At 43.6% G+C, this 26,104-nt stretch overlaps 1 protein-coding gene across 1 annotated transcript in view; it reads left to right on the forward strand.

Moving 5' to 3' along the window:
* CREB3L2 (cAMP responsive element binding protein 3 like 2) overlaps window positions 1–14,573 on the forward strand; it is a 128,845-nt gene extending 114,272 nt beyond the window's left edge. The window contains exons 9-12 of the mRNA XM_020910861.2: window positions 4,595–4,694; window positions 4,973–5,099; window positions 6,764–6,980; window positions 8,898–14,573. Coding sequence (XP_020766520.2) covers window positions 4,595–4,694; window positions 4,973–5,099; window positions 6,764–6,980; window positions 8,898–8,973 — 520 coding nt within the window. The 3' untranslated portion in view covers window positions 8,974–14,573. The remainder of the gene's footprint in view (window positions 1–4,594; window positions 4,695–4,972; window positions 5,100–6,763; window positions 6,981–8,897) is intronic.
* The last annotated feature ends 11,531 nt before the right edge of the window (window positions 14,574–26,104 follow it).

A 26,104-nucleotide genomic window follows, 5' to 3' on the forward strand; every position in this document is an offset into this window, starting at 1 on the left:
ACTTAACTCAGAAGTCTTTTGATCATTAATTGTATTAGCCTATAGGTTTGGGTACCATGCTGTACTGAATTGGGAAGTACATGAGCTATGGAGTCAGATAGGTTTGGGTTTACATCTTTGGTCTTCTAGTTACCCGTTATGTGTCTTTGAGACATTTATGTAGTACCTCATATGAAGTTCTAGAACTCAGTCAATGGAACTCAATCACTGATAATTTTCTTTGGTTATGACAAAAAAATGAGTGTTTCTATTGTGTGAATGTCTATGAATTTCCCAAACTTTATCGCATCATGGAAATCTGTTTCGATTTTGGGGATGGATGAGCCAACCCACTTTCCTTGGGTAGAATCCCTCTGTTGCTGACGGATGGGGCCTTCAGAGCATCAGCCTTCTCACCAGTTTACCTTCACTAATCTGAGCAGGAGAAGCAGCAGCAAACAGCACGTTGTAAATTACTGTTGCTTTCCACAGAAATTTCAAACTGGAAAATCTATTTTAAACTACATATTTGCTCATCTTAAAGAGTTGCATTATAAACTGTTAGAAATCAGGGGCCATTAAACAACGATTTTCATTTACAGTGGATTCAGCACATAATTATTTTGAGTTTGGAAAGGGCGTGCTGGTGAATGCCAAGTTAAGCATCGTACACCTCTAAAGATACAGGCCTCCCTGCTCACCCAGCCAGACCTAGATGGTCCTTCTTTCAAACTGGTAGCACTTTACACCTGTAGCTGGGGGGCCCAACTTGAGCCTCAGGGTATACCCTGGGGCTTAGGTGAGTCGACCTGTTAGAAGTCTGCCTTCAGGGTGAACTCTGGAGCCTCCTGGGAGACTCTTCATCCTAGGGAAAGGGTACCAGACCTCGTGATCTCAATCAGAAATTGGAAGTGAGGAGTGATTCCAAGTATTGCGTGGAACTGGTTTCCTCAGTGATTCATGCTCTCAAGACTGGACAAGAGGCAGGGAATGGGCGGGAAGGTTGTAGGAAAACAGACTTGGTAAAAATGGAAATGGCGGTTTCACTTTTAAAAACACCTTAAGAGGGACTTTCCTGGCCATCCAGTAGTTAAGACTCCATTCATCTAATGTAGGGGGCACAGAATCGATCCCTGGTGGGTGAATTAAGATTCCCCATGACTGCCTCCTGGTGCAGCCACCCCCCCAAACAAAACAGAATAGCAGGACATTAAATTAAACACACACACACCTTAAAACTTCAGAGCAAAAATGAATGGCTTTGGTAACATCTGGAAATCTGCTGCCTAATGGAAGTCTGGATGTAGGGGTAACCCCCCCACCCCACCCACACACACAGCACATCTGAGCTTCAGCACCTGGGTGCTGCAGTGAGCCAGCAGGGTGCCCCGTGGGAGCTGGGGTGCCCATCAGGAGTGGCAGCTAGCAGTGTAGACATGGCCTTGAGCAGGCCACCAAGGAAACAGCGAGGCCCCTTTCTGTAGTGGAGCTGCTGACAAAGAGCCTGTTAACTGGTACATGAGAGGAGGCCAGGATACAAGAGAAAAGGTTTGTGCCATGCAGTCAAACATGGCTCTTATCTGTGGGCTCGCCTTTGCATCTGCCCCCAGGATTTCCAGAAATACAGCAGGGAGAACCCAGAGAGGGCTTTGGGGCTGGCACGACAGACGGTCATCAATAAAATGCGTGCCACTGCCTACCAGATGTCAGCTCTGCCGGAAGGAACGTTCATCCAGGAGGAGTGCATGTCAGAGGTCACTCAACTCTCAGCTTTGAAAAGGCAGCCGTGCAAGAAGGCGGTGCTCTTAGGAGTTCTTGGGAGAAGAGAGAAAGAGTGAGGAAAAGAACTTGCGGCATCATAAGATCCTTTAGCTGCAAACTTCTGATTTTTTTCCCCATCTTATTGACGTATAATTGACAAGTAAATTTGTGAGATATTTAAAGTGTACAGCATAATGATTTGATATATGTATACATTATGAAAGGATTCCTCACATTGAGTTAATGACCACGTCTATCACCTCACCTACTTGCTTTATTTTTATTTTTTGGTGAGCGCATTTAAGTTCTACTCTCTTTGCAATTTTCAATTATATGATACAGTGTTATCCTGTGTGTGTGTGTGTGTGTGTGTGTGTGTGCACGCGCACTTGGTCATGTCTGTCTTTGCAACCCCATAGACTGTAGCCTGCCAGGCTTCTCTGTCCATGGGATTATCTTGGCAAGAATACTGGCATGGGTTGCTAAGTACTCCTCCAGGGGTTATCACCTGGAGTCATCATATTTTGCGCTAGATCCTCAGACCTTATTTATTTTAGAACTGAAAGTTTGTACCCTTTTACCAAACTTCCTGTCTCCCATTCCCCCAGCTCCTGACAACCACTTTCTACTATTTCTATGAGTTCAACTTTTTTTTTTTTTTAAAGATTCCATATGTAAGTGATTCCATATGGTATTTATCTTTCTTTATCTGGCTTGTTTCACTTAGCACAATGACCTCTAGTTTCACCCATGTTGTCACAAATGACACAATTCCCTAAAGTAGAATTTAAAGTCATCACCCCATTAGTATTACTCAGCCCTGAGTAACACACAGAATTCTTTTAAAGAACATATTGCTTGAATATATATAAATGTAAACCAGTCTATACTACTTTTGATTATACCTCTAGATTACTATAAAGCAAGAAAACATACAGCTATGTACTAAAAAAGACCTCCATATTAATAAAATTTAATGATATTAAATAATGGGGTGAAAGATTTTGTTTTGCTTACATTGAGACCACCGTTGGGGCTTCCCTGGCGGCTCACACAGTCAAGAATCTGCCTGCAATGCAGGAGACCCGGGTTTGATCCCTGAGTGGGGAAGATCCCTTGGAGAAGGGAGTAGAGAGGAGCCTGGTGGCCTATAGTCCATGGGGTCACAAAGAGTTGGACATGACTGAGCGACTAAACACACACACAGAGACACACACACACACGCACACACACACACACACACAGACACAGGACCACTGTCCCAGGTAGAAGTAGGGTGTAGACGGAAACACACAGGGGATGTTAAGTTCAGAAGGCCTTTGCTGCCTGTGCTGTGGGCTCCACTTCTGGCCCTACTCTCATCCATTTAACTGCTAGAGCAATATCATTCTTACAGCCAACATGTCCTCACCTGGCTTAAACCTGGGAGAACTCATTTCATTGGTCCTGGTCATGGGTGGGGAGGTTGAGGGCAGCTGCAGACTTGGGAATATTTTGCCTGTCGTCCCGGCCCTTGAAAGCTGTTCAGGGGATGGTCTGCAGTGGGCGGCAGGTTATCTGCAAGTGCCCAGAATTCTTCTGCCAATGAGTGATTTGCTGATGTTTTCCAGTGAACTTGTCTGGCTTTCTCATGTCCCCCTCACAGCATGAATTTTCCAAAACACTTTGAGACTCAACAAATCATCTGCTTGAAAAATGAAAACTCTCTCCACTTTGCCGAGTGCCCTGGGCTTGGAGAAGAGGGGTGAGGGTGGGGAGCAGCCTCAGCTCTTTACACTGCTCACACAGAATTCATCCCCAAGGCTCTAATTTGGGAGCCTAGTCTGGGAGATCCTTTTCTGTGGCTGCACTGTTCAGAATTTGCAAAGAATGTCACCATCTGCTCCTTTTGTGACCTGATGTCACAAAACAGAACGTACTATTCTCATCCCCAGCCCTTCCCCTTTTAAGGCTGTGTGCCGTTGTCCCATTTGGGGCAGAACTCCTTGTTTTTGGCTCCTACTCTCTGTCTTTCCCTGGAGAAACATCAGAACCTGCAGAGCATGGCTTCTGGGATCCTGGCTCTGAACCTGTGTCCAGCTGAGCTGGCTTCTTTGCTCCTTCGTATCTGGGCCTCATTTCTGCCTGTGGAGGTGCTGGGAGCCTTCAAGGACCACAGTCTTGAGGGCCCCATGGCTGTTGGCCTCCCTGCCCTTCCTGTTTTCCTCTCTGTCTCTCCCCTTCTCTTTAGATCTGCCATCTGAGCACCTGCTGCTCAGTGATGCTGCTGGCCACCCTTTCACTTGTTCTCTGCTGGGCATCTCCTTCTCCACGCTTTTCTCCTTTCTTGCATCTTCTTCGGTATTTCTCTTCTCTCGGGTAAATTAGTTCTTCTGTGTCACCATCCCCAACAATTCTTGCTTCTTTTTTTCTCTGTTGCTGCTGCTAAGTTGCTTCAGTCGTGTCCAACTCTGTGCGACCCCATAGACAGCAGCCCACCAGGCTCCCCCGTCCCTGGGATTCTCCAGGCAAGAACACTGGAGTGGGTTGCCATATCCTTCTCTTCTCAGTGGCTGACAAACAGATCCCAGGATGATCAGGGGCGATTTGGGAGCACTGTGGTGCCTCTTAGAACAGCATAGAATGGACAAGCTGCTCACGGGGGTGGATTCTGAGCCCCATAAGCTCTGCGAGTCTGGTGCTGGAAGACAGTGGTGTCTGCGTCTTCATCAGAGGAACCTTTTTCTTGGTACTGTGTTCCGATTCAGACACAAACCCACAGGAGCCTCCCTGGAGCCTGGGGCGGAGATCACTGACAAGCGTTCTCTCTCGTCTCTGAGACGCCCTTCACGGTTTTGATTTGTTGTGTTTGCAGAACTCTCCTGCAGCAGCTGCAGAAGCTTCAGACTTTGGTGATGGGCAAGGTGTCTCGCACCTGCAAGCTGGCTGGCACGCAAACTGGCACATGCCTCATGGTGAGTTTCCCAAATGAACAGCATCGTCACCAATCCAGCCCACTCCCCAGGCTCCAGCCTCTCCCCAGCTTGCCACGTCCAAGTGCTGAGGGTTGGAGGAACCACAGTCCACTCCGAGGCTGTTTCTCTCCTATGATGTGACAGCGATTGACCTGGGTGTGGTCTGCTGGCCTGACAGTGGAGAGTCTCTTTTCAGACCTCCCAGGAGTTGCAGGTCTGCAGGCTTGTTCTGTGCATCTTGGAATTGATGGCGACCACGTTCTCTCCTCACCCTGCAGGTTGTGGTGCTGTGCTTTGCCGTAGCATTTGGCAGCTTCTTTCAGGGCTATGGGCCCTATCCTTCTGCCACCAAGATGGCCCTGCCCACCCAGCATTCCCTGCAGGAACCCTACACATCCTCCGTGGGTAAGACAGCACTCAGCAGCTGGGGAGATGTCTTGTTTCTTTTCTCTTTCATTTCTCAAAACTTAACTTTCTGAAAGAAGTCTTATGTGAAAGTCTAAAATTTTTGTTGTTGTTGGGAGGACTGTATTAAATCACTTGGTTTGAAATAGCTCTATGATAAGGCTCCTTGGGTACAGAGCAGTGGTCTCAAAATCATTTCTCTATAAAAACACACATATATATCCCTTCCTTGGGAGGAGACAATTCAATGTCACTGTTCCCCCTCTCCCATAAAAAACATTGATTGAATAGCATCAACACAAGCATCTGCCCCCAAATTAGTGAGTGTGTAATTAGCTGTCATCACTCTGACCTCCAGGACTTTGCAGGTAGTGTTCTTGGCTTCTGCTTACATATGAAAGCCTAATGTTTAAAAAGTGGTAAAAGTATAACTTCTCCACTGAAGGGAGGAAGAGGGCCATGGGAAGAAGTGCCCAGTCCACTTGTTGGGTCTCCCCTTGGGGTCCTCACACACTGGGATTTCTCTAGAGCTCCGCAGAGCATGGCTTGCAGACTTCTGCTCTAGACTGTGTTCCCTGGCAGATTCTGACATCTTCTTTTTGAGTTCTGACACGGGGAGGGATGTGCATTTGTAGGGAAAGGGTGGGAGAACAGTAAGTTTTCCATCACATTTTAAAGGAATTCTACTCAGTGGAAATGTATGTTACCACAGTAAGCATCTGTAAAGTGACATGAGACAATCAGCCTGTGTTGCAAAATATAATGCCCAATATTTAGAGAATTTGGAGACACAGGTGTTAGATGTGAGAGTCTCATCTATATCAATGATCTCTTTTAAGTATCTGGTAAATAAAAGAATGGTATGTAGGGATCGTGAAATAGATACATACACTAGTAAGAACAAATATGGAATTAGGGGTACTGGATTTTGAGGGTAGGCATAATTTTGTGGTTCTGAAACATCTGAAGTAGGTGTGTCTCTGCCAGGTATATGACAGAAGGTCCAGCGTTTCAACAAATAATTGCAGTGGTCTCCTGGGGAATTCTTTTTTTTCTCCAAGGGAATGTATCTCTGAATTTAAATGGAAGTTGATGAGAGCAAAGTTTCTATGTTGTAGAAAATTGCTGCTGAGCCATCTAGCTATGCAGCTATTCTATAAAACAAAAGAGTGTGTCTCCATTGTTTGATTTATGGCTTTAGCCTTGTGTCTCCTCTCTAGTTTCTAAATGAAAGAAAAAAAGAGTTTTCTGCCCTTGTACCTTCTCCGTATGCAAGACCTATTCATTGAGGATGCTTACTTTAGCTGAGTCTGGACACCTCCAAATATTTGACTCCTATTCTCCATGAATTGTTTCCTCCAGATGGTTGCAGGGGTGGGGGTGGCCTGGAGGGGAGTTTTATTTTCAAAGCAGTGGGGGTGGCAGTTTCCTTCCTGTGTATTTGTTCTTCTGTTGTTCTTCCAGCACTTTATAATTGGTATCATTTTTCAACACACCAAACTCTGAAATCCTGAAGCCTTTATAGAAAGCCAACTCCAGTTGGCACCCTCAGTCCTGGGCAATAAGAACCCATGAATTGTCATCTCCCCGCCCTGAGCATCTAGGGGGAGGCGTGATGTACTCTTGTGGTCTCTTGTAACACCTTTACTTTGCTTTGTTCTCAGTGAGATCCAGGAACCTGCTGATCTATGAGGAACATTCTCCCCTGGAGGAGCCGCCCAGTTCTGCCTCAGCTGGGGAGCTGGGGCGCTGGGACCGAGGCTCCGCTCTGCTCAGGGCAAAAGGGCTGGAGTCCAGGCCGGATGTGGATCTTCCCCATTTCATTATCTCAAATGAGACCAGCCTGGAGAAATCAGTGCTGTTGGAGCTGCAGCAGCACATGTGAGTCAAACAGACACAGGTTCACCTCCTCTAAGGCACCAGTGATGGGTTATGAGTCAGCAAACTGCAGTGTGCAGAGTAGACTTTCCCATTGGTCTGGTCCAGCCCTCGGCTTTTTCAGGACCTATTGTCGGCGCCTGGGCTCTGCAGAGTCCATTGTTTGTCAACAGCTGGCCCTCACAGAGATTGGAAGAGACACGGTGAGAGCTGGCCCCGTGTCTGCTATGCCACTGGGAGCTGGCAGTGCAGGCTCCAAGAACTGGGGAAAGGGCTTGATTCCCTTCCTCCCTGTCTTTTCCTCCCCTCAGAGTCTCACAAGTAAGCATACAGTCCAGTAACAGCAGTGTACTTTCTATGCAAATGCTGCCTCAAGGCACATTCCCAAGCTTCCTTCCAACTGGAGATACATATATGTCATCTTATATATCAACGTGTAGTTTTATGGTTTACATGTAAATAAACATGCATTAGGGCTTCCCAGGTGGCGTTAGTGGTAAAGAACTTGCCTGATGGGGCAGGAGACATAAGAGACCCAGGTTCGATCCCTGGGTTGGAAAGATCCCCTGGAGGAGGGCATGGCAACCCACCCTAGTATTCTTGCCTGGAGAATCCCATGGACAGAGGAGCCTAGTAGGCTACAGTCCATGAAGTCACAAAGAGTTGGACATGACTGAAGTGACCTTAGCACACATGCAAACATGTGTTAATTATACTTAGATAGTTATATATTAATACTAAAGGACACTTTGAGAGGCACTATTCTTGTGTTTCCATTATTGAAAATAACATATATTTGTCTCCAGTTCTCCATGAGTTGTTTCCTTTAGATAGAGGAAGAGTCCTTCTATAGAGACTTGTATAACTGCTGGGGATTGTTACCCTGCAGGGGGTACCTGGGTACACTAAATGACTCAGGAAGGAGTGTCTGCATACAGTCCTGGTTATACGTAGCGTGGTTGGTGGTCTAGCTGACCTCATGCCCCTAGAGATGATGCTATTCCAATACAAGTAGGAAAGTTTTTGTTTCAAAGTTTTGAGCTTTCTTCCCCTAATGCTGCAGGGGAAAGTTTGTAATTATATATACTTTTATATGTTTATATTCTACACACATATTTAACATTTATAGCACTTATTATTTTAAGAACTATGTAAGTGTGACATATAAATCCTTTGAAATACTTTACAAGGTTAGATATTACTATTATTTCCTAGAGAGAATTGTAGAAGCCAGAGCAGACTACTCTTGGGAGCCAGAGAAGACTTAGCCATTCAATAACTTGGCTCATGACAAAAGTCTTCTTTCCTCGTGTCTCAGCTATTCAAGGCCCCATTGAAATCCCTCTTGTTCTGGGATGTCTCCCTGATACCAGAGCCCTCATTGCCTTCCTCTGAACATCTAGGAGATGTTCTAGGCTGTTACACAATATAATAATGTATTTATTTTCTATGATATATTCATTGTTATTTCATGATAGTTTGGGCTTTGTTTTTTTAACCTTCATCTAGAATCTTTTAATCTTTAAAAAGGTTTCATCTTTATCTAAATTAAAAAAAAAACAAACTTTATTCTAGACTAAGGATCAGCCTTTATCCTTTTATTTTCTCCTTACCAGGGTTTAGCATGGGGTATTTATCCTCAATGAATACAGTAATTTTAAGCAACGTACAGGGAATCAGTATCAAACCACCATGTTTATCCTCTGGGTTGGGATGACTCCTTTGGCATGAGGATAAAGGCAGGAATGTGGATGGTGGACAGGCGGGTAGCAGGAGACTTTGGGAACAGAGAAGTGCTGCTGGGAGGAAAGAATACAAGAGGCATGCGTGGGCCAGCCTGCTAAGTCCAGTCATGGGGTGACTGCGTCATCCCGCCAAGCATGATGGTGAGACTTCTTTCTCCTTCTGATGCCTTCGCAGGGTCAGCACCAACCTGGAGGGGAATGAGACTCTAAAAGTTGTAGAACTCGACAGAAGAGTGAACGCCACCTTTTAAAGAGGCTATCGCCACCTCCCTCTGTCTCTTCACTTTGCCTTTACGTCTCCAAACCACCTTTTGTCATAAGCTTTTCCTTTTTGCCCACCCAATCTGGACGAAGACCTGGACCAGCGGTCCTGGCTCTGGATGGGAGGATGGCCTGGGATTTCCGCCTGCGGTGAGAGAGCGCCTCCCCCGGTCCCATGTCCCTCCCTGCAGAGGGGAGCTCGCCCCGTCCCTCGCTTACTGCCATAGGCAATTATCTTCGGTCGGGGTGGGACAAGCAGGCTTGTTTCTACCGACAGTGCCAAAAAGATACGGCCCGATTCTCACCGGGGTGGGTGTGACCGCCTCCTTGAAGCAGAGCTGACTGTTGTTCCCTCGAGACCCCACAAAAATTTACCAGGATGCTTGTTGGAATCTGGCGAAGCACTGACTGACGTCCTGCCTTCCTCAGCCTGGCTCTGCGGTGCCCCGCGGGCGCCCCCTGCCGCTCTGCCCTGGGCCCCGGCCTTGGGCCCCTTGGCTGGAGCAAGGCGCCCCCTCCGTACCCTCAGGCCGCAAGTGCAATGCCTGAAGCAATCAGGCTTCTCTACTCCAGGCAAACCTGCCCCACCATGTTGCTTGTAGGATTTCTCCACAGTCTGTGTCCCCACACACCCCTAGTTCTGCCTCCTTGGCTTCTCCTCCCCATTTGTAAATAGTATTTATTAGCTTGCAGAGGCTTCCCCGGGCGACCACTGAAGACATCCGGACGCCTCCCCTCCAGGCTCACAAAGTCCCCTGTTGGCCTGTGGAGCGAAGAGGGCAGCCTGGACTCTGGGATTCCCCACTCTTCCAGGCCGCGTTTTGTCTTGTGTTTCCTTTTCTTTTTTTGCTGGAGGCTTCTAATTATAGTTGGGGAACCTCCCTAAGCACGTGTCCTCCTGTAGCATGAACTCAGAGGGGAAGATGGAGCCGGGCTTAGGTCTGAGGCTCTGTGGACGGGTGCTTTTTGGGTCCTGTGCCCATGCCAGAGAAGCCCTGACCCCAGGCGTTTCAGACAGCCATGTTAGCCCAGTTTTCCCCACCTCCCCCCCGACCGTCTGCTTTCCCTTCCTTTTCTGCCTCCATACAGAGGTGGGGCCTGAGGCCTGCTCCTGGGGTCAGAGCAGGTGACATTTGTGTATGTGTGTCTTACCTTTTCTAGTCAGGTTTGGCCACTTTGCAGCTCACCCAAAGAGACACGACCTAATCCCCCAACCTACTTCTTTTTTTTTTTTTTTTTAATGATTAAGAGTAACTTTTGTAGTTTAAAGAAAAAAAACAACTTTCCTCTTTCATACAAATAAGAAATAGAAATAGACTTTTTATTGTATAATGTAGAAGACTCCACTTTAATGTTTTTGCCTAGCTTGTAAAAGATTTTGTGTAAGAAATTTGCTCACATTTTGTTTTTTATTTTTAGAAGTAGCTGAAGCACTTTTAGTTTGAAGTCTCTTGTCTCTGGTTTTCTCTCTCATCTCTGTTGTCATTGGAACCTGTACTTAAGAGAGATTAAGTCACTCCTGGGCCCTCTGTTCCATATCAGCCACAGAATTTGGCATCATTAGCATTTACCATCAGACCTCATAAGCAGTGGACTCATTGGACATGCGTCTGAGCAAACTCTGGGAGATAGTGAAGGACAGGGAAGGCTGGCATGCTGCAGTCCCATGGAGTTGCAAAGCATCAGATACGACTTACAGACTGAACAACAACAAACTCGTAAGCAGATATGGTACCTTCAGGGCTCACCGTCAGTGATCCCTCTGTCTCCCTACTGTGATGGAGAGAGTTCCGACAGGGAGATGGCCAAGTTCCTCTTCTTGGCGCTGTGTAAAGTTGGATCAGGATCACAGTGGTCTCCTCTCACTGCCCCATCCACTGGCCAGCAAAGGCTGAGACCAGACAGGCTGGCTGTGTGGGAGGAGGGCTGCTAGTACATGCCCTGTTCCCTTCTGTTTCTCTCTACTTTCCTCTCTCCTTCTCTTCTGTGCTAGACCTTCCTGGGTCTGACTGGTGTCTGCCAACCAAGGGCTGCTACTGACCCATCCCTCTCTTTAATATGTCATGTAATTATCAGGCACTGGCAGCCCATGGGGTGGGGTCAAGGGTGGCTAAGAAGGTGAGAATGTAGTATTAACTCTTGTATTTGGATGATTAGAAAGTGAAACTTTTCCCGTGTCGGAACCAACTCCTAGGGCCCATCCTTAGTGCCTTGAGGATTTTATTTCCTCGCTTGACCTCACTCTCGCCAGCCCTCCAAACAACAGGGCTTGATCTCTGGGCAGCCTTTCTTCCAGAACTGAATCTGTGTCTAGAGACAGAGGACATCAGCCTGAGGGCTCAAATGGCCACTGTAAGGGGATCCAAGGACCAGCTGCTGCTGTTTTGAGAAAGACCTCTGCTTCCTACTCCTTGCTCAGGCGAAGAAGAGAACTAAACGGTTACCCCTTTAGGAGAATGTAATGGAGTCCAGAGGATGCTGAAGAGTTGGATAACACCAGATTGGTTTCAAATAGTTAATGTGCACATTTTCTCTTCCAGGGTTAAGCTCACAATGTCAGTGGATTTGTTTTCCCCCCAGAACCATCCCATGCCATAGATGAGTCAGTAATACTTGGTTAGCCCTGAAGATGTTAGATAGTGGCAGGCTTTCAGCTTCGAAACCTCAGTTTTGAAAAGTTTGAGACTGTTAGCACAACTATCAATCATAAAGAATCAATGTTCATGATAAATATATTAATATATTTTCCACTAGGTCAGCAGGTTTTCCCCTTCTCTTCTTTTGATTAGCCTAGTGGAGGAGATGTCTTGTAAAAAGTTCAGAGAACATATACTTTTTTTTGCTGGGTGAGACCTGAGTAACCCAGACTCCCCAGTGTGGTTCTATTCACAGCTCTGGACTTTGCACTTAGAAATGGCTACTGTAAATGAAAGGTCTCAGTGCCAGGTTTAAGAAAGGATTTCTGTGAAGTGTTAGGACTCTGGAGCCTAGCTCACATAAAGAGAGTGTTATATAAAAATCTGACAGCTGAACTAGGTTGCTCCTTTTGGGCAGGAGGTGGGGATGAGTTTTGACACCAGTACAGGAAAAAGTAGATAACCTTTTTATTAGTATAAATGATTTTGGTTTAGAGACCTAATTTGTAGATTGTGAAAGCAACTTTTAGTGCAGCTTATTTACAAACCAACTGTAAACACCTTGGGTTTTTTTCCTTCCTCATTCATGAATGCCAAGATAGGGCTATGATTCTCATGTGTCCTTGAGCAAGAGTGTTGAACTGGTTCACTTTTGTTCTGGCAGTGAATCTGTGTCCAGAGTTTTTGACACAAGTGTTTTATTTAAAAATTTTTTTTGCACTTGTGTCTCCTTCCTCTGTGTCCTCACACTGACCAAAAGACAAGGATGAGAGGGCCCTCAGAGCTAGCTCCTCTGAACACACATGTCGTTTGTGCATAGGGTGCATGCTCAGAGACCTGCCAGTTCCCATCGGGGAAATGGAGCATCCGTGCCAGCCTTGCTAATGTGGGGAAATGGGAGATGGAAAAGAAGGCTATAGCCTCCCCCTTCTCTGCCAAGTGCTCTTGTCAGTAATTCAGTTCTGTGGAGTCCAGTCTTTATTTCAGACACTAGCTCTCCTGCTTGCAGTGCAGACAGACCATTAGCAGGTAGTGCTCTGGTCAAGGTCATCTTCTTTGAATTCCTTTTTAGCTGAGACAGTTAGGAGACATGTGATCGGATAAGACCCTCTGGGAGAGCATCTCCAGGAGAGAGTAGAGGCCTGTGAAGTGGCCAGAGACAGAGTTCAGATTCTTCTTTCACTCACTCATCCATTCATTCATTGAGTTGTCATTCATTCCCAAGAAAGAGTGTTGCAAGAGGCCTTAGTGAATATTAGGGAATAAGGGGCCTGAGGAAGCTTCATTAATCAGTACCTATTCGAAAGGCCCAAGTGCCAGCTCGCTCTTTCCCTCCCTTCCCCTACCCCTTGCATGGGCGCAAACATAGACGCATATAGACACACACAAGAATACATTCCTCCCTTGTCTTGGACACTCATTTGTGCATTACATGTGCCTTATATTTGAATCCAGGATGACTGAGGGCCACCTTGTCATTGGGAGATTTTGTATACACCCTTGTAGTACTAAATTGAAGTGGGTTTGGGTGATGAAACTTCCAAAGGCTCAAAAATGGTTTCCTAAAAGTGAGTCTTGATCACATCTATACCTCAGGAGAAAAGAAACAGAGTAACGTCCATTAGGAAAATCCCATTTTGCCAAGGTGCAGTCGCATCAAAAAATGACCAGCTGGGATTAAAGGTATTATAAATCCTCAGAGCAGAACATTTTCTCAGCACAGAAGAATCCAGTGCCTTTGAGGATTCAGACTCCATGTCTCCATGGCCAAAGGGTCAGTACCACCTACCACAGTACATGTTTCATGTTGTCATTTTGGGTAACAGAAAATTCAGGAATGCTATGTCTGGGCTTCTAGAAGGAAGGAAAATGATAATTCTTGTATACTTACTAAATGCTGGGTGCAAAGTAAGGGATTCCCTGGTGACTCAGCAGTAAAAAAAATCCACCAGCAATGCAGGAGCTGCCAGAGACATAAGTTCAATTCCTGGGTCAGGAAGATCCCCTGGAGTGGGGGGCATGGCAATCCACTCTGGTATTCTTGCCTGGAATATCTGGGCAGAAGAGCCTGGTGGGCTACAGTCCATAGGATCACGGAGTCGGACGTGACTGTAGTGACTTAGCATGCACACACATGCTAAATGAGTCTTTTAGTGTTATAGAAGGAGAAAACAAGGACAACTAATTATTATGAGACGATAAACAGCTAAGTGATATGGGAGACGCAGCAATTTGTGGATTAGGTTGAGCAGATCTCTTTCTGCGTGAGCACGCTGTAAGCTTTCAAGTTCCTCTGGGCGGAGAATGCAGTGCCTCCTACCCCCGGGCTGGCCCCGCTGTGCAAAGTTGAGGGTTTTTTGCCTCATACTGGAGATGTTCATCTCCTGTTCGGCTCATCCCATCCTCTGTGAGTTCCGGCTAGTAGCCTCTGCATCCTGGGAAAGCAGCACCAGCAATTTTAGCTGTTTCTCTGCTTGCTCACCAGCTGGCTGAGAACATGAACTTTTTGCACCATGGACCCATGGCCTACAGTGTTCAGAAAATCTCCCTTTCAGACGGAATATTTTCTGAGTCTACGAAAAACACCAGCACTCTTTGACAAATTGTGGGCGACCATTTTTAAACAATGCTGAGCAGACTCTGAACTATAATCAACCATGAGCTTTAATGTTTGTGCTGACAGGCTGGGCTTTCTCTCTTTGGTAACAGGTTATATAGACCAGTAATGTTTAAGTCTAATTACATTGTGAGTCTTATTATCTGTCAATTATCATGCTGTTTTTTTTTTAATGGCTTTTTATTCTTTATCATAGCTAAGTAAATACCAAAAAAAAAAAAAAAAAGCAAATGCTTTGTAGGATACTTGTATTTAGTTTGGAAAAAAATGAATTTAAATTGTTATGCTTTTGTATTTCCATTTCTTGCAAATAAAAATATTTTTTCTTAAATAGTAAGACGTTTTCCAGTCTTGAAAATCCTTGATATTCTGCTTTTAAATGTTTTTTTTGTATGAGCTTGGATCTGCCTATGTGTGCCTAGCCATTCTTTCCTAACTATCTAGTGCAACTGAAAAAAGAGCCTCAAACCAGCAATTTGTATATTATCAAGTGCTGAATACCAAGTCTCAGTTAGAGGAATATTGAGAAATATAATTGTTTTTTCAGTCAGTCACAGGAAGAAAACCCATATTCTCTAGAGATTTATACGGCCTGACTGCTATTTTCGTTGTCTCCTACAACTATTCTTTAACTAGATTTCAGAACTCCATGGATTTGATTTTTCTTTCCCCGTCTCGGGATGCTTGAGAATGATGGCTTGGACATGAGCCAGAAGAGAAGGATCCTTTTTTATAGAAACAGTTGCAGAGGATGCCTAACATTGGATTCATGCTCCAGAAATTATGGTGAAATGGTTGATAAAGGTCAATGCACTCAAGCAGAATTACCTTCATTCCATTGCAGTCTCTGTATTCAAATTTAATTTTCTCCACTCAGAGAGAGTGGGGCTTCATTTAACCTTAGAAAAAGTAGCCAAGATGTTAAGAGACTAAGGCCATGGACCACACTTACCTGGAACTCCACCCACCCCCAAGACTTTCTTTTTCTCAGCAGCATGCGGAAACTTTCTTTGAGTTCCTGGGTGCATTACTCTCTTGCTGCTTTTCTTCTCTGGACACCTTGACCGTATCTTCTATTTCTACACAAGGGTCCTTTCCCAGTGGAGGATTTTAATCACCCTCCCTCTTATTCTGCGAGCCTATTATGGAAACTTCCTCTGTGACATTCTGATATCTTTCCAGGGATGTGTGGAGGGGACAATACTCACTGGTTTGAAGATACTCTGTATTAATCATGCCTTTGTATTTTCTGTATTCCTAATCCTTTGACATCTGGGGCCTTGGTGACCCAGAAAGGGACTGTTCCTCGCAGCGGTAGCCAAGACATGGTAAAGGACTTGCCTGTAAGCACAACTTTCATGTGCAGACCAGAGCCGGTTGCTCAAGCACCTTCTTTATGAGCGCTCAGGACCTCACTGTCCCCCTGCCCTAATCACCTAATCACCACGACCAGGTCCCAGACCACTAGAAACACTCTCTACACCTCAGAGCCCACTGAAGTTCTTCAAACTAGCCACCCCTAAACCTACTTTCCTTGCCTTGCTGTTCCTTCCTGCAGAAACTATGGTTTCTGGTCTAATTTTCCTCCTGTAAAATTTCCTCCAGAAAATTAGGGCTAACCCTAACCCTCCTCTGCTTCTCAACCATCCCTGGTGCTTCTTGGGAACTGAGAGTAACAACCTACCTTTTCTTTTCTAAAAATTTTCAACAGCTTTAATTAATATTAATAATCATTATTGCATATTTATTAAGTACTCATTGTTTATTGAAATCTGTTAAATGATATAGAAAAATTATAATAATAGTATAAAACACTATAAAAATAGCATAAAACTTGGAGAAGCTAGGAAACTATAAGACATAGAAACATTAGAAAATACTATTTATTAGTGAATGTATTGATAATGTTCCATATTCTTTCAACTTGATTCACCTCCCTGCTAATTAATGTATAATCTGAATCTTCTTGTAGATTATTTTTTGGATAAAGATGAACATTTGTTAAGCTCCTATTTTATCTCTTTACAAACTATCTTTCCAATAGCGATCATCTGTTGGCCTCTGTATTTGAATAATAATAAAATCTGTTTTAAAACATATTCCTTAGGCATCAGGATGTCAAATCAGAGGCTGATCTCAGGCTCACAGGCCTTTTCATGGACAGGTTTCACAGATGGGCATACTATGATTTAGAGCAATGTAACACAGATTTATTTTCTCATTTTATACTGGTTGTCACTTTTGTTCCACAAAAAATAAATGAGGCGTACACAGGTTGGTGGAGCTTGCTCTTGGGAAAAGAAAGAACCAGGAAGCAGGTGTCTATAAAGTGCTGCTGTCGTGCTCAGTTTCTAGGGCAATTCCTACCTCACATCTCTGAAAATGAGAGCTATCCAGGCGAAGGAATGCTGGGATGCAGGGAGAAAGAACCAGTGGATTCAGGAGGTAAAGGTTATGCGCCCTTGCTTCATAACCATTAACTTGTTGGCCTTGACGGAAAAGGAAACCCTGAGCGCTTGGGCTTCCCTGGTGGCGCCGTTTCCTGCAGTGCAGGAAACACAGGTTCCATCCCTGGGTCGGGAAGATCCCCTGGAGGAGGGCTCAGCAACCAACTCCGGTATTCTTGCCTGGAGAATCCCCGCGGACAGAAGAGTCTGGTGGGCAACAGTCCATAGGGTCGCAAAGAGTTCGACACGCGAGCATGCACACACGGAGTGCCTCTTATCTACCACATGATTTTCATGCATTATCTGTGATCTTATTCACTTTCTCTAGAATGTTTATGGAGGATACATAATTACCCCCCTCTCACAGTTGAGGAAACTGGGGTTTTAAAATTAAGACTCCTGCTCAAATGATCATGTGGTAAATTAACTGCTAATGAAAGATTTGAGCCCCAGCCTTCACTGGTTCCACGTACACAGTCTGTGAGCTATACTATGCTGTTTTTTAGGGCTTGAGGATTTGTACTTGTAAAAATACAGGTGTTAGCCTAGATCAAAGGCTACAAACGTTCAGCTCATGCATGCACAAATGCTTCTGGTTTGGCCCTAGGATGATTGAAACATTTAAAAATTGTTGGTTAACCTTTCAACATTCAAAGATTTCTCATACAACTCCAGGTCTCCATATTTTCTTAAAAGACTTGAAGACCAGGCAATTAATTTTAGGAGCTGAGTAATGGTGGCCCCTTAGATGGTGTAGGCCATCTCTGTGTGGCCACATTTCCCACACCCAGGCTAGTTCATGCGTTTATATCACTTGCCTGGTCCTTCTGTCATCTGAATTGACAGCCTCTGGACTAGATGGAACCAAGGGAACATTGCATGCAAAGATGGGTTTGATAAAGGAGCGAAATGGTATGGACCTAACAGAAGCAGAAGATATTAAGAAGAGATGGCAAGAATACACAGAAGAACTGTACAAAAAAGATCTTCACAACCCAGATAATCACGATGGTGTGATCACTCATCTAGAGCCAGACATCCTGGAATGTGAAGTCAAGTGGGCCTTAGAAAGCATCACTATGAACAAAGCTAGTGGAGGTGATGGAATTCCAGTTGAGCTATTTCAAATCCTAAAAGATGATGCTGTGAAAGTGCTGCACTCAATATGCCAGCAAATTTGGAAAACTCAGCAGTGGCCATAGGACCGAAAAAGGTCAGTTTTCATTCCAATCACAAAGAAAGGCAATCCCAAAGAATGCTCAAACTACTGCACAATTGCTCTCATCTCACACACTAGTAAAGTAATGTTCAAAATTCTCCAAGCCAGGCTTCAGCAATATGTGAACTGTGAACTTCCAAATGTTCAAGCTGGTTTTAGAAAAGGCAGAGGAACCAGAGATCAAATTGCCAATATCCACTGGATCATCAAAAAAGCAAGAGAGTTCCAAAAAAACATATATTTCTGCTTTATTGGCTATGCCAAAGCCTTTGATTGTGTGGATCACAATAAACTATGGAAAATTCTTAAAGAGATGGGAATACCAGACCACCTGACCTGCCTCTCTTGAGAAACCTATATTCAGGTCAGGAAGCAACAGTTAGAATTGGACATGGAACAACAGACTGGTTCCAAATAGGAAAAGAAATACGTCAAGGCTGTATATTGTCACCCTGTTTATTTAACTTATATGCAGAGTACATCATGAGAAAACGCTGGGCTGGAAGAAGCACATGCTGGAATCAAGATTGCCAAGAGAAATATCAATAACCTCAGATATGCAGATGACACCACCCTTATGGCAGAAAGTGAAGAAGAACTAAAGAGCCTCTTGATGAAAATGAAGGAGGAGAGTGAAAAAGTTGGCTTAAAGCTCAACATTCAGAAAACTAAGATCATGGCATCTGGTCCCATCACTTCATGGCAAAGAGATGGGGAAACAATGGAAACAGTGTCAGACTTTATTTTTTTGGGCTCCAAAGTCACCGCAGACAGTGATTGCAGCCATGAAATTAAAAGATGCTCACTCCTTGGAAGGAAAGTTATGACCAACCTAGATAGCATATTAAAAAGCAGAGACATTACTTTGCCACCAAAGGTCCGTCTAGGCAAGGCTATGGTTTTTCCAGTGCTCATGTATGGATGTGAGAGTTGGACTGTAAAGAAAGCTGAGTGCCAAAGAATTGATGTTAGGGGTGTTGGAGAAGACTCCTGAGAGTCCCTTGGACTGCAAGGAGATCCAACCAGCCCATCCTAAAGGAGATCAGTCCTGGGTGTTCATTGGAAGGACTGATGCTGAAGCTGAAACTCCAACACTTTGGCCACCTCATGCAAAGAGTTGACTCACTGTAAAAGACCCTGATGCTGGGAGGGATTGGGGCAGGAGGAGAAGGGGATGACAGAGGATGAGATGGTTGGATGGCGTCATCCACTCAATGGACATGAGTTTGAGTCAACTCCAGGAGTTGGTGATGGACAGGGAGGCCAGGCGTGCTGTGACTCATGGGGTCTCAAAGAGTCGGACACGACTGAGCGACTAAACTGAACTGAGATGAACTGAACTGGACTGAACTGGACTAGATGGTGCCTGAGTTTCTGGGAGTCATGAGAGAGAGAATAAAGGAAAAAATACTGTGTTGGTGGCAGTGGGGACTGTGGTTAGTTTCCCCGAGGGACAGGGAGAGGGCTGAGTAGAGAGGCACCTGGACTATGAGCAGAGGAGGCGTGTATAAAGCAATTGCCTTTATTTGCACACTATATGAAAAAAATGCAACCTGGGTTCTGTTCTTAATCCTAGAGAAAAATGTTCATTGTCTCAAAATTTATATGAGAAATCTTTTAAATGATCCCTCTTATATAAGACCCTGTGGTTTCCATAAAGTGCTTCCGTATGCCATCTACTGTGACTTGCTGGTTGTCCGTGGGGAAGGTGGAGCAATTCTTATTGTTTCTGTCACTTAGCTGAGGGGGTGGGGGCTGTAGAGATGCGGATGACTCCACATTAGGTTACACAGTGAGTATGTACACAGCAGAATCACAAACCAGCTGTCCTAATTTCCAGCCTAGTCCTAGTTCCATGAGCTGTCCCTGATCTGGGGCAGGTGACAATAGCTGTCATCCATGACCCCTCTAATGGAACTCTGCAAGATGGCACTGGCTTACTCTTTCTCCTAGAATTCTCAGCACTGAGTGTGAATCCAGGATTTGGGACACTCCCAAAGGCTGCTGTCTCTACAGGGAAGGGAAAAGAAGGAAGATGACTCATCTTAGTCCTTTCCTGCAAAATAATCCAAGCCACCGTTTGCGACGAGACTGGTTGCAACTTGATCCCTCATTTTCTGATGAGTCTGGGCAGGTCGCACAAGTTGATGTTGTCTTCCAGTGGACACAGCTGTTGCTAGATTTTTTTTTTTTTTTTTGGCAATTTTAAAGAAGAGTTCTGGCCCCAGGAGGAGCCCATGTGTTCTCCTCCTCCTTCTATGCTGTTGTTTTTAGATGAAGGAACAAAAATAACCACTGCGGGATACCATGAAACCTGCCAGAGAGGCTGTTGTGCTGTTTTCCAAGAAATCTGTTTTAAAATGTTTAATGTTTCTTAAGAGGAAAGTATTTGGGGATTGGGGCTGCCAGCATGCTCATAACTAATGTCCTCCCCAATATTTCTGGGGGAAAAAAAAAAAAAAACAGATCGCATGTTGATGGGTATATGAGAGATGCCATGTGCTGAGGCTGGTTCAAAGAAAAAACCTCCCACCTGAAGAAGAAATGTAAATATACAACCACCTACATGTTTAGAGCTCACCAGGACAGAAAAGGTGCCTCTGATTCCCCTAATATTTCCTTTCTTGTCTTAACCATCATTTAAATGCTTTCCGTGGTTAATATAGCTTTTTAAATCCTCGTTTGAGATTGTTTAAATTGTAAATGAATGCAGAAAATAAAATACATTTGAAATAGTATGTGCAGTATCGCACACGTATTTCCATGGAGTCCTACCTCAGGGGCAGTATTTGACAGAGGCTATAGGTTGAAGTAGGAAAGATGCTTTAGAAAAAGCCAGTTAGGGTAAGAGTCTGCATGTGTGACATAACAGGGTGGTGGAAAGAGTGCTGTTGAAACCCATGACAAAATTTTCCTGCAATATAATTAAATTTTGAAATACTGTTGCAGCGATATTGTCCATAGCTAAAAAAATTAGGGTACTAAAAAGCTTTTATTGAAAAATGGCAGTTCATTTTTTCTGTATCTTTTCCATCCACCAGTCCTACTTCTTGGAAGTAACCAAATTAAATTTCTTCTTGCATCTATTTCTATATATATAATGTATTTATGCTTTCAGTTCAGTTCAGTCGCTCAGTCGTGTCCGACTCTTTGCAACCCCATGAACCGCAGCATGCCAGGCCTCCCTGTCCATCACCAACTCCTGGAGTCCACCCAAACCCATGTCCATTGACTTATGCTTTAATACTTTATATATCAATTTTTGACTCTTACGTTCTTTTGTGTATATAAGAAATTTTATACCACCACCACCACACACACATACACATTTCTCTCCCGATTTGATCTCTCTTTTGTATCACCAACTTTTCTCAAAGACCTGAATGGCTTATATTAACCATTCCCATACATAAAAGAACACTGATGATGTACAGTGATTAGTTGTAATTTTGAAAGTTAGGGCAAACAAATGTTTCTTTTCTTTTAGCCTAGTGTTCTTTAAACTGGGGGCCACAGGGCTGAAAAATCAGTTTTGTGTATTTTTAATCACCAACTTACAAAAGAGAAACAATGGAATGGAGTAGCATGGGGTTGGGATGGAATGGAATTTCATAGATTAAAATAGAAAATAGCAGATTGCATTTAGTGGAGTTTAATGCTGTTTAATACTGTTTAACAGCATTTAACACATATGACTTTAATTTCAGCTCTATTTGTGTATATAAAAGTGCTATTCTGGGTCACAATTTAAAAGTTATGTCTTTCTGAGGGTCACCATAAAAATGTTTTAAATTCTCAAAAAAGAGCATTCATGTATAGCACATGGTGTATAACAAATATAGTTAACTTTATATGGAGTATAATCTATAAAAATACTGAATCACCATGTTTTAAACCTGAAACATAATATTGTAAGTCAGGGACTTCCCTGATGGTCCAGGGGTTAAGAATCTGCCTTCCAATGCAGGGGATATCAGTTTGATCCCTGGTCAGGGAATTAAGATCTCACATGCTGTGTGGCAACTAGGCCTGCACTCGTCAACTAGCCAGACAACTATGCTTCAGTTTAAAAAACTAACTGAATTCTCTCTATATAATGAGAAAGGATGATAAGTTAATGTTTCTTGCTAGGGTTCTCAAAGGGTAGTATGTGGATATCTGGAACCATTCAAGCCTCTTAAGAGCAGAGTGTTTCTGTGTCCTGACTGCAGATATTCTGGGATCATGGTGGGAAAGGGGACCTAGAAAGCTGATCATTCGGTATGTGGTTTACTTCATCGTGTTTTCACCCCATGCCTTTCCTCTGCTTTCCTGTCTCTGGTGGCTTAAGCTATGTTATACTTGGATTATCTCCATTAAAGAACCTCCAAGAACCTTCTCGATGACTCAGCGCTTGCTCTAACCCACCTTTGCCTAACTGATTTTATGAAAGGCTGGCACCAAGGACTGGCTGGGAGTGAGTCTTTCTTTTTCCTGCTCAAATTCCACCTCCCTCTGACATCGCCAAGACTACAGTGGTCTCTGATGCTGTTTTCATTGCTCTAGAGGTGCCTGAGTTTTTGCACAAACCAAGGTCAGGTAGCACTGCATGTCTGAAAGGGTAGATGTTGTTAACAAGAGCCAGAACTTGGAACCCAAATTTTCAAACAATTTCCAAGCTGGGATTAAACATATATTTAGAAGCTGAACATTTCCTGGGTGAAAAGTGGGAGAGGATGCTATGGCAGAGAGGAGCCCTCCCATCAGGACTGCGTGGCGTCTCCCATGTGTAAGGTTTGCTCACTTTGCTTTTCCTGGGTACCTGATCACAGCAGCCGTGGAGGCAGAATTTAGAGGGAAGCTCAAGAGGGAGGGAGCCTATTATAATATATAATAGTATATATATTATATATATATATATAATTATGACTGATTCATGTTGTTGTGCAGCAGAAACCAACACAACATTGTAAAGCAATTATCTTCCAATTAAAAAAGAAAAAAGGATAAAGTAGGTGGTAGCAGATAGAGGCAGAACACTTGGTATAATGGAATGTCTATTTTTAGGTCTAAAACCTTGCCTTTCCAATAATAGACTGAGGAAGCTCTGGCTTAGCCTTGTTTCTTAGAGTTTCTGTTGATGCTTTAGAATGTGGCTGTTGTGAAGTGAGTGCAAAATCAGAACCTGCCTCAAGCCATAGGAAGCAAGAGCCCACTCTGCCCTGACATGATGGATTCCTGTGTGGAATAGTCCATCCTGGGGTACCATTCTGTTCTGGGTGCCACACTGTAAAATACATATCATCAGCCTTCTTAGGTTATTGAAAAACTTTGTCAAAGTGGTTCTATCAATTTACACTCCACTTGCAACATATGTGTTTCTGTTTGCGAATACTCTCACCAAATGCGTAATGTGAACTGATGTTAATTTTTGCTACTCTGATGGGTATAAAATGACATCTTGTCGTTGTGACTGTTTGAAGTAAAACACACTTTTTGTTCTTGACATACTGCTTTTATTCTTTACATGAACATTTTACTTGAACATTTAAAATTTTATCAGTATGGTTACTCTCCTGAGCAATCTAAGAACCTCAGCATGCCTTAATTCTGAGCAGCTCTCCAATTTTCATGAAATTTCTGTGCAATAATTCACTTGTACAGTTGGTTCTTGTGTTTTACAGAGTTTATTTATGAATTTGTCTACTCATTAAAATTTACTCGTATCCCTGAAATCAGTCTTCACAGTACTTCAATGATAATTCATGAACTTGTGCAGGACAGTGTGAAAATGGGAGTTGCCTGATGCATGCGAACAAGGTGACACTCTGCCTTCTTTTTTTTTTTTTTCTTTTTTTTTTCCATTTATTTTTTTTTTTCTCTTTCTTTTTTTTTTTTTTCCCCATTTATTTTTATTAGTTGGAGGCTAATTACTTTACAGCATTGCAGTGGTTTTTGTCATACATTGAATTAGCCATGGATTTACATGTATTCCCCATCCCGGTCCCCCCTCCCACCTCCCTCTCCACCCCATCCCTCTGGGTCCTCCCAGTGCACCAGGCCTGAGCACTTGTCTCATGCATCCAACCTGGGCTGGTGATCTGTTTCACCCTAGATATACATGTTTCGATGCTGTTCTCTTGAAACATCCCACCCCCGGGTTCTCCCATAGAGTCCACAAGTCTGTTCTATACATCTGAGTCTCTTTTTCTTTTTTTGCATATAGGGTTATTGTTACCATCTTTCTAAATTCCATATATATGTGTTAGTATACTGTAATGGTCTTTATCTTTCTGGCTTACTTCGCTCTGTATAATGGGCTCCAGTTTCACCCATCTCATTAGAACTGATTCAAATGAATTCTTTTTAACGGCTGAGTAATATTCCATGGTGTATATGTACCACAGCTTCCTCATCCATTCATCTGCTGATGGGCATCTAGGTTGCTTCCATGTCCTGGCAATTATAAACAGTGCTGCGATGAACATTGGGGTGCACATGTCTCTTTCAGATCTGGTTTCCTTGGACACTCTGCCTTCTTATCTCAGCTCTCATACTCTTATCCTTTTTGCGATCTGTTTAGTGTCATGCTTTCCCCATTTTTGTTCTTTTAGGGGTGATTTTGTTGTTTAAAATGGCCCCTGGTGCATAGGGCTGAAGTTCTATGTTCCTAAGTGCAAAAAAAAAAAAAAAAAAAAAGCTGTGATGTGTCTTATGGAGAAAGTGTGTGTTAGAAAAGCTTCATTCAGGCATGAGTTATCATGCTATTGGTTGTGAAGTCAGTGCTAATAAATCAACAATACAGTGCATTCAGAAAAAGGAAGAAGAAACCCTGGTCTGGACATGAGTCTACTCTGAAAAGCACTAAAGTAACATCTATGAGTGATGGAGCTATGGAATAGGTGGAAGAGCAGCTAAGTTTCTGGATTCATGAGATGAGGATTGAATAATAATAATTTTTAAAAAGTGGACATTGGTGTTATGAAGCTGGAAACCAAAGAAATTTTTGGTTGCATTACCCAGGGTTATCCTCTCAGCTGATGCAGGCTGGTTCACACATTTCAAAAAGCTATAAGGTGTAAAAAAATGTTTAAGTTGCAGGAGAAGCAGGTACTGGAGATGAGGCAGCTATGAAAGAATTTTAAAAATACCTGCTAAGGGTTATCCACCCTGAATATTCATCAGAAAGACTAATGCTAAAGCTCCAATACTTTGGCTTCCTGATGCAAACAGTCCACTCTTTGGAAAAGACCTTGATGTTGGGAAAGACTGAGGGCAGGAAAAGAAGGGGACGACAGGATGAGATGGCTGGATGGCATCACCGACTCAATGGGAATGAGTTTGAGCAAACTCCGGGAGACAGTGAAGGACAGGGAAGCCTGGCACGCTGCAGTTCATGGGGTCACAAAGAGTCAATCATGACCAAATGACTCAACAAAACAAAACAATCCACCAGGGAGTGAATATTTCCCACCAGAACTGTCTTGCATTGGGATGGAACCATCAGGGTCTTTGTATCCTTCATTTGTTGCTGGATACAGGCTGCTCCAATGACATTGGCAAAGGCAGTTTTTGGCACCTGAGGCAAACTCTGAAGGGGATGACAGCTGGAGGCTGTCTGATGACCACACCCCTTGCAGCTGAGTTACGTCCTTCCTTAAAGGGGAATCTTGATGGCTCATCTTTGAATCTACCACATGTTGCTTAATCTGCTTACATTTCTAATTTCAATTATTATTTTTTCCTGAAGTGCTATTTAGTGTTTTTTGAAAATGTCTAATTGTTTTGTCATGTATTCTTACATCACAATTTCAGCATCTCCTTTTATTTTTAAACATATTAAACATAATTATTTTATATTCTGCATTAAATTTCCAGATCTGAATTTTTGGCAGGATGATTCTGCAGTTTGCCCTTCTGTGGACTCTGGCTTATGGTGTCTTTCTTCTTTATAGGTTTTGTGATATTTGATTGTAAACTCACCTTTTTTGAAACTATCTGTGGAAATTCAGTGACATTTAGATTTAAACTGTGTTCCTCCAAAGAAAACCTGCTTTTATTTCACCAGGTACCAAGAAGCTACCTACCTGCAACTAGCTGAAACTAAATCTCCAGTTTGTGTTCAGATAATTATTAATAGCTGTGCTCATTTAATTAGTATGAATGCTGACCCCCAGTCTACATCAACGTGATGAGACATTTCTTGAGGAAGTTTTCTTCTTC

Source organism: Odocoileus virginianus, chromosome 1 (assembly GCF_023699985.2).
Source record: "Odocoileus virginianus isolate 20LAN1187 ecotype Illinois chromosome 1, Ovbor_1.2, whole genome shotgun sequence".
NCBI classification, from domain to species: domain Eukaryota; kingdom Metazoa; phylum Chordata; class Mammalia; order Artiodactyla; family Cervidae; genus Odocoileus; species Odocoileus virginianus.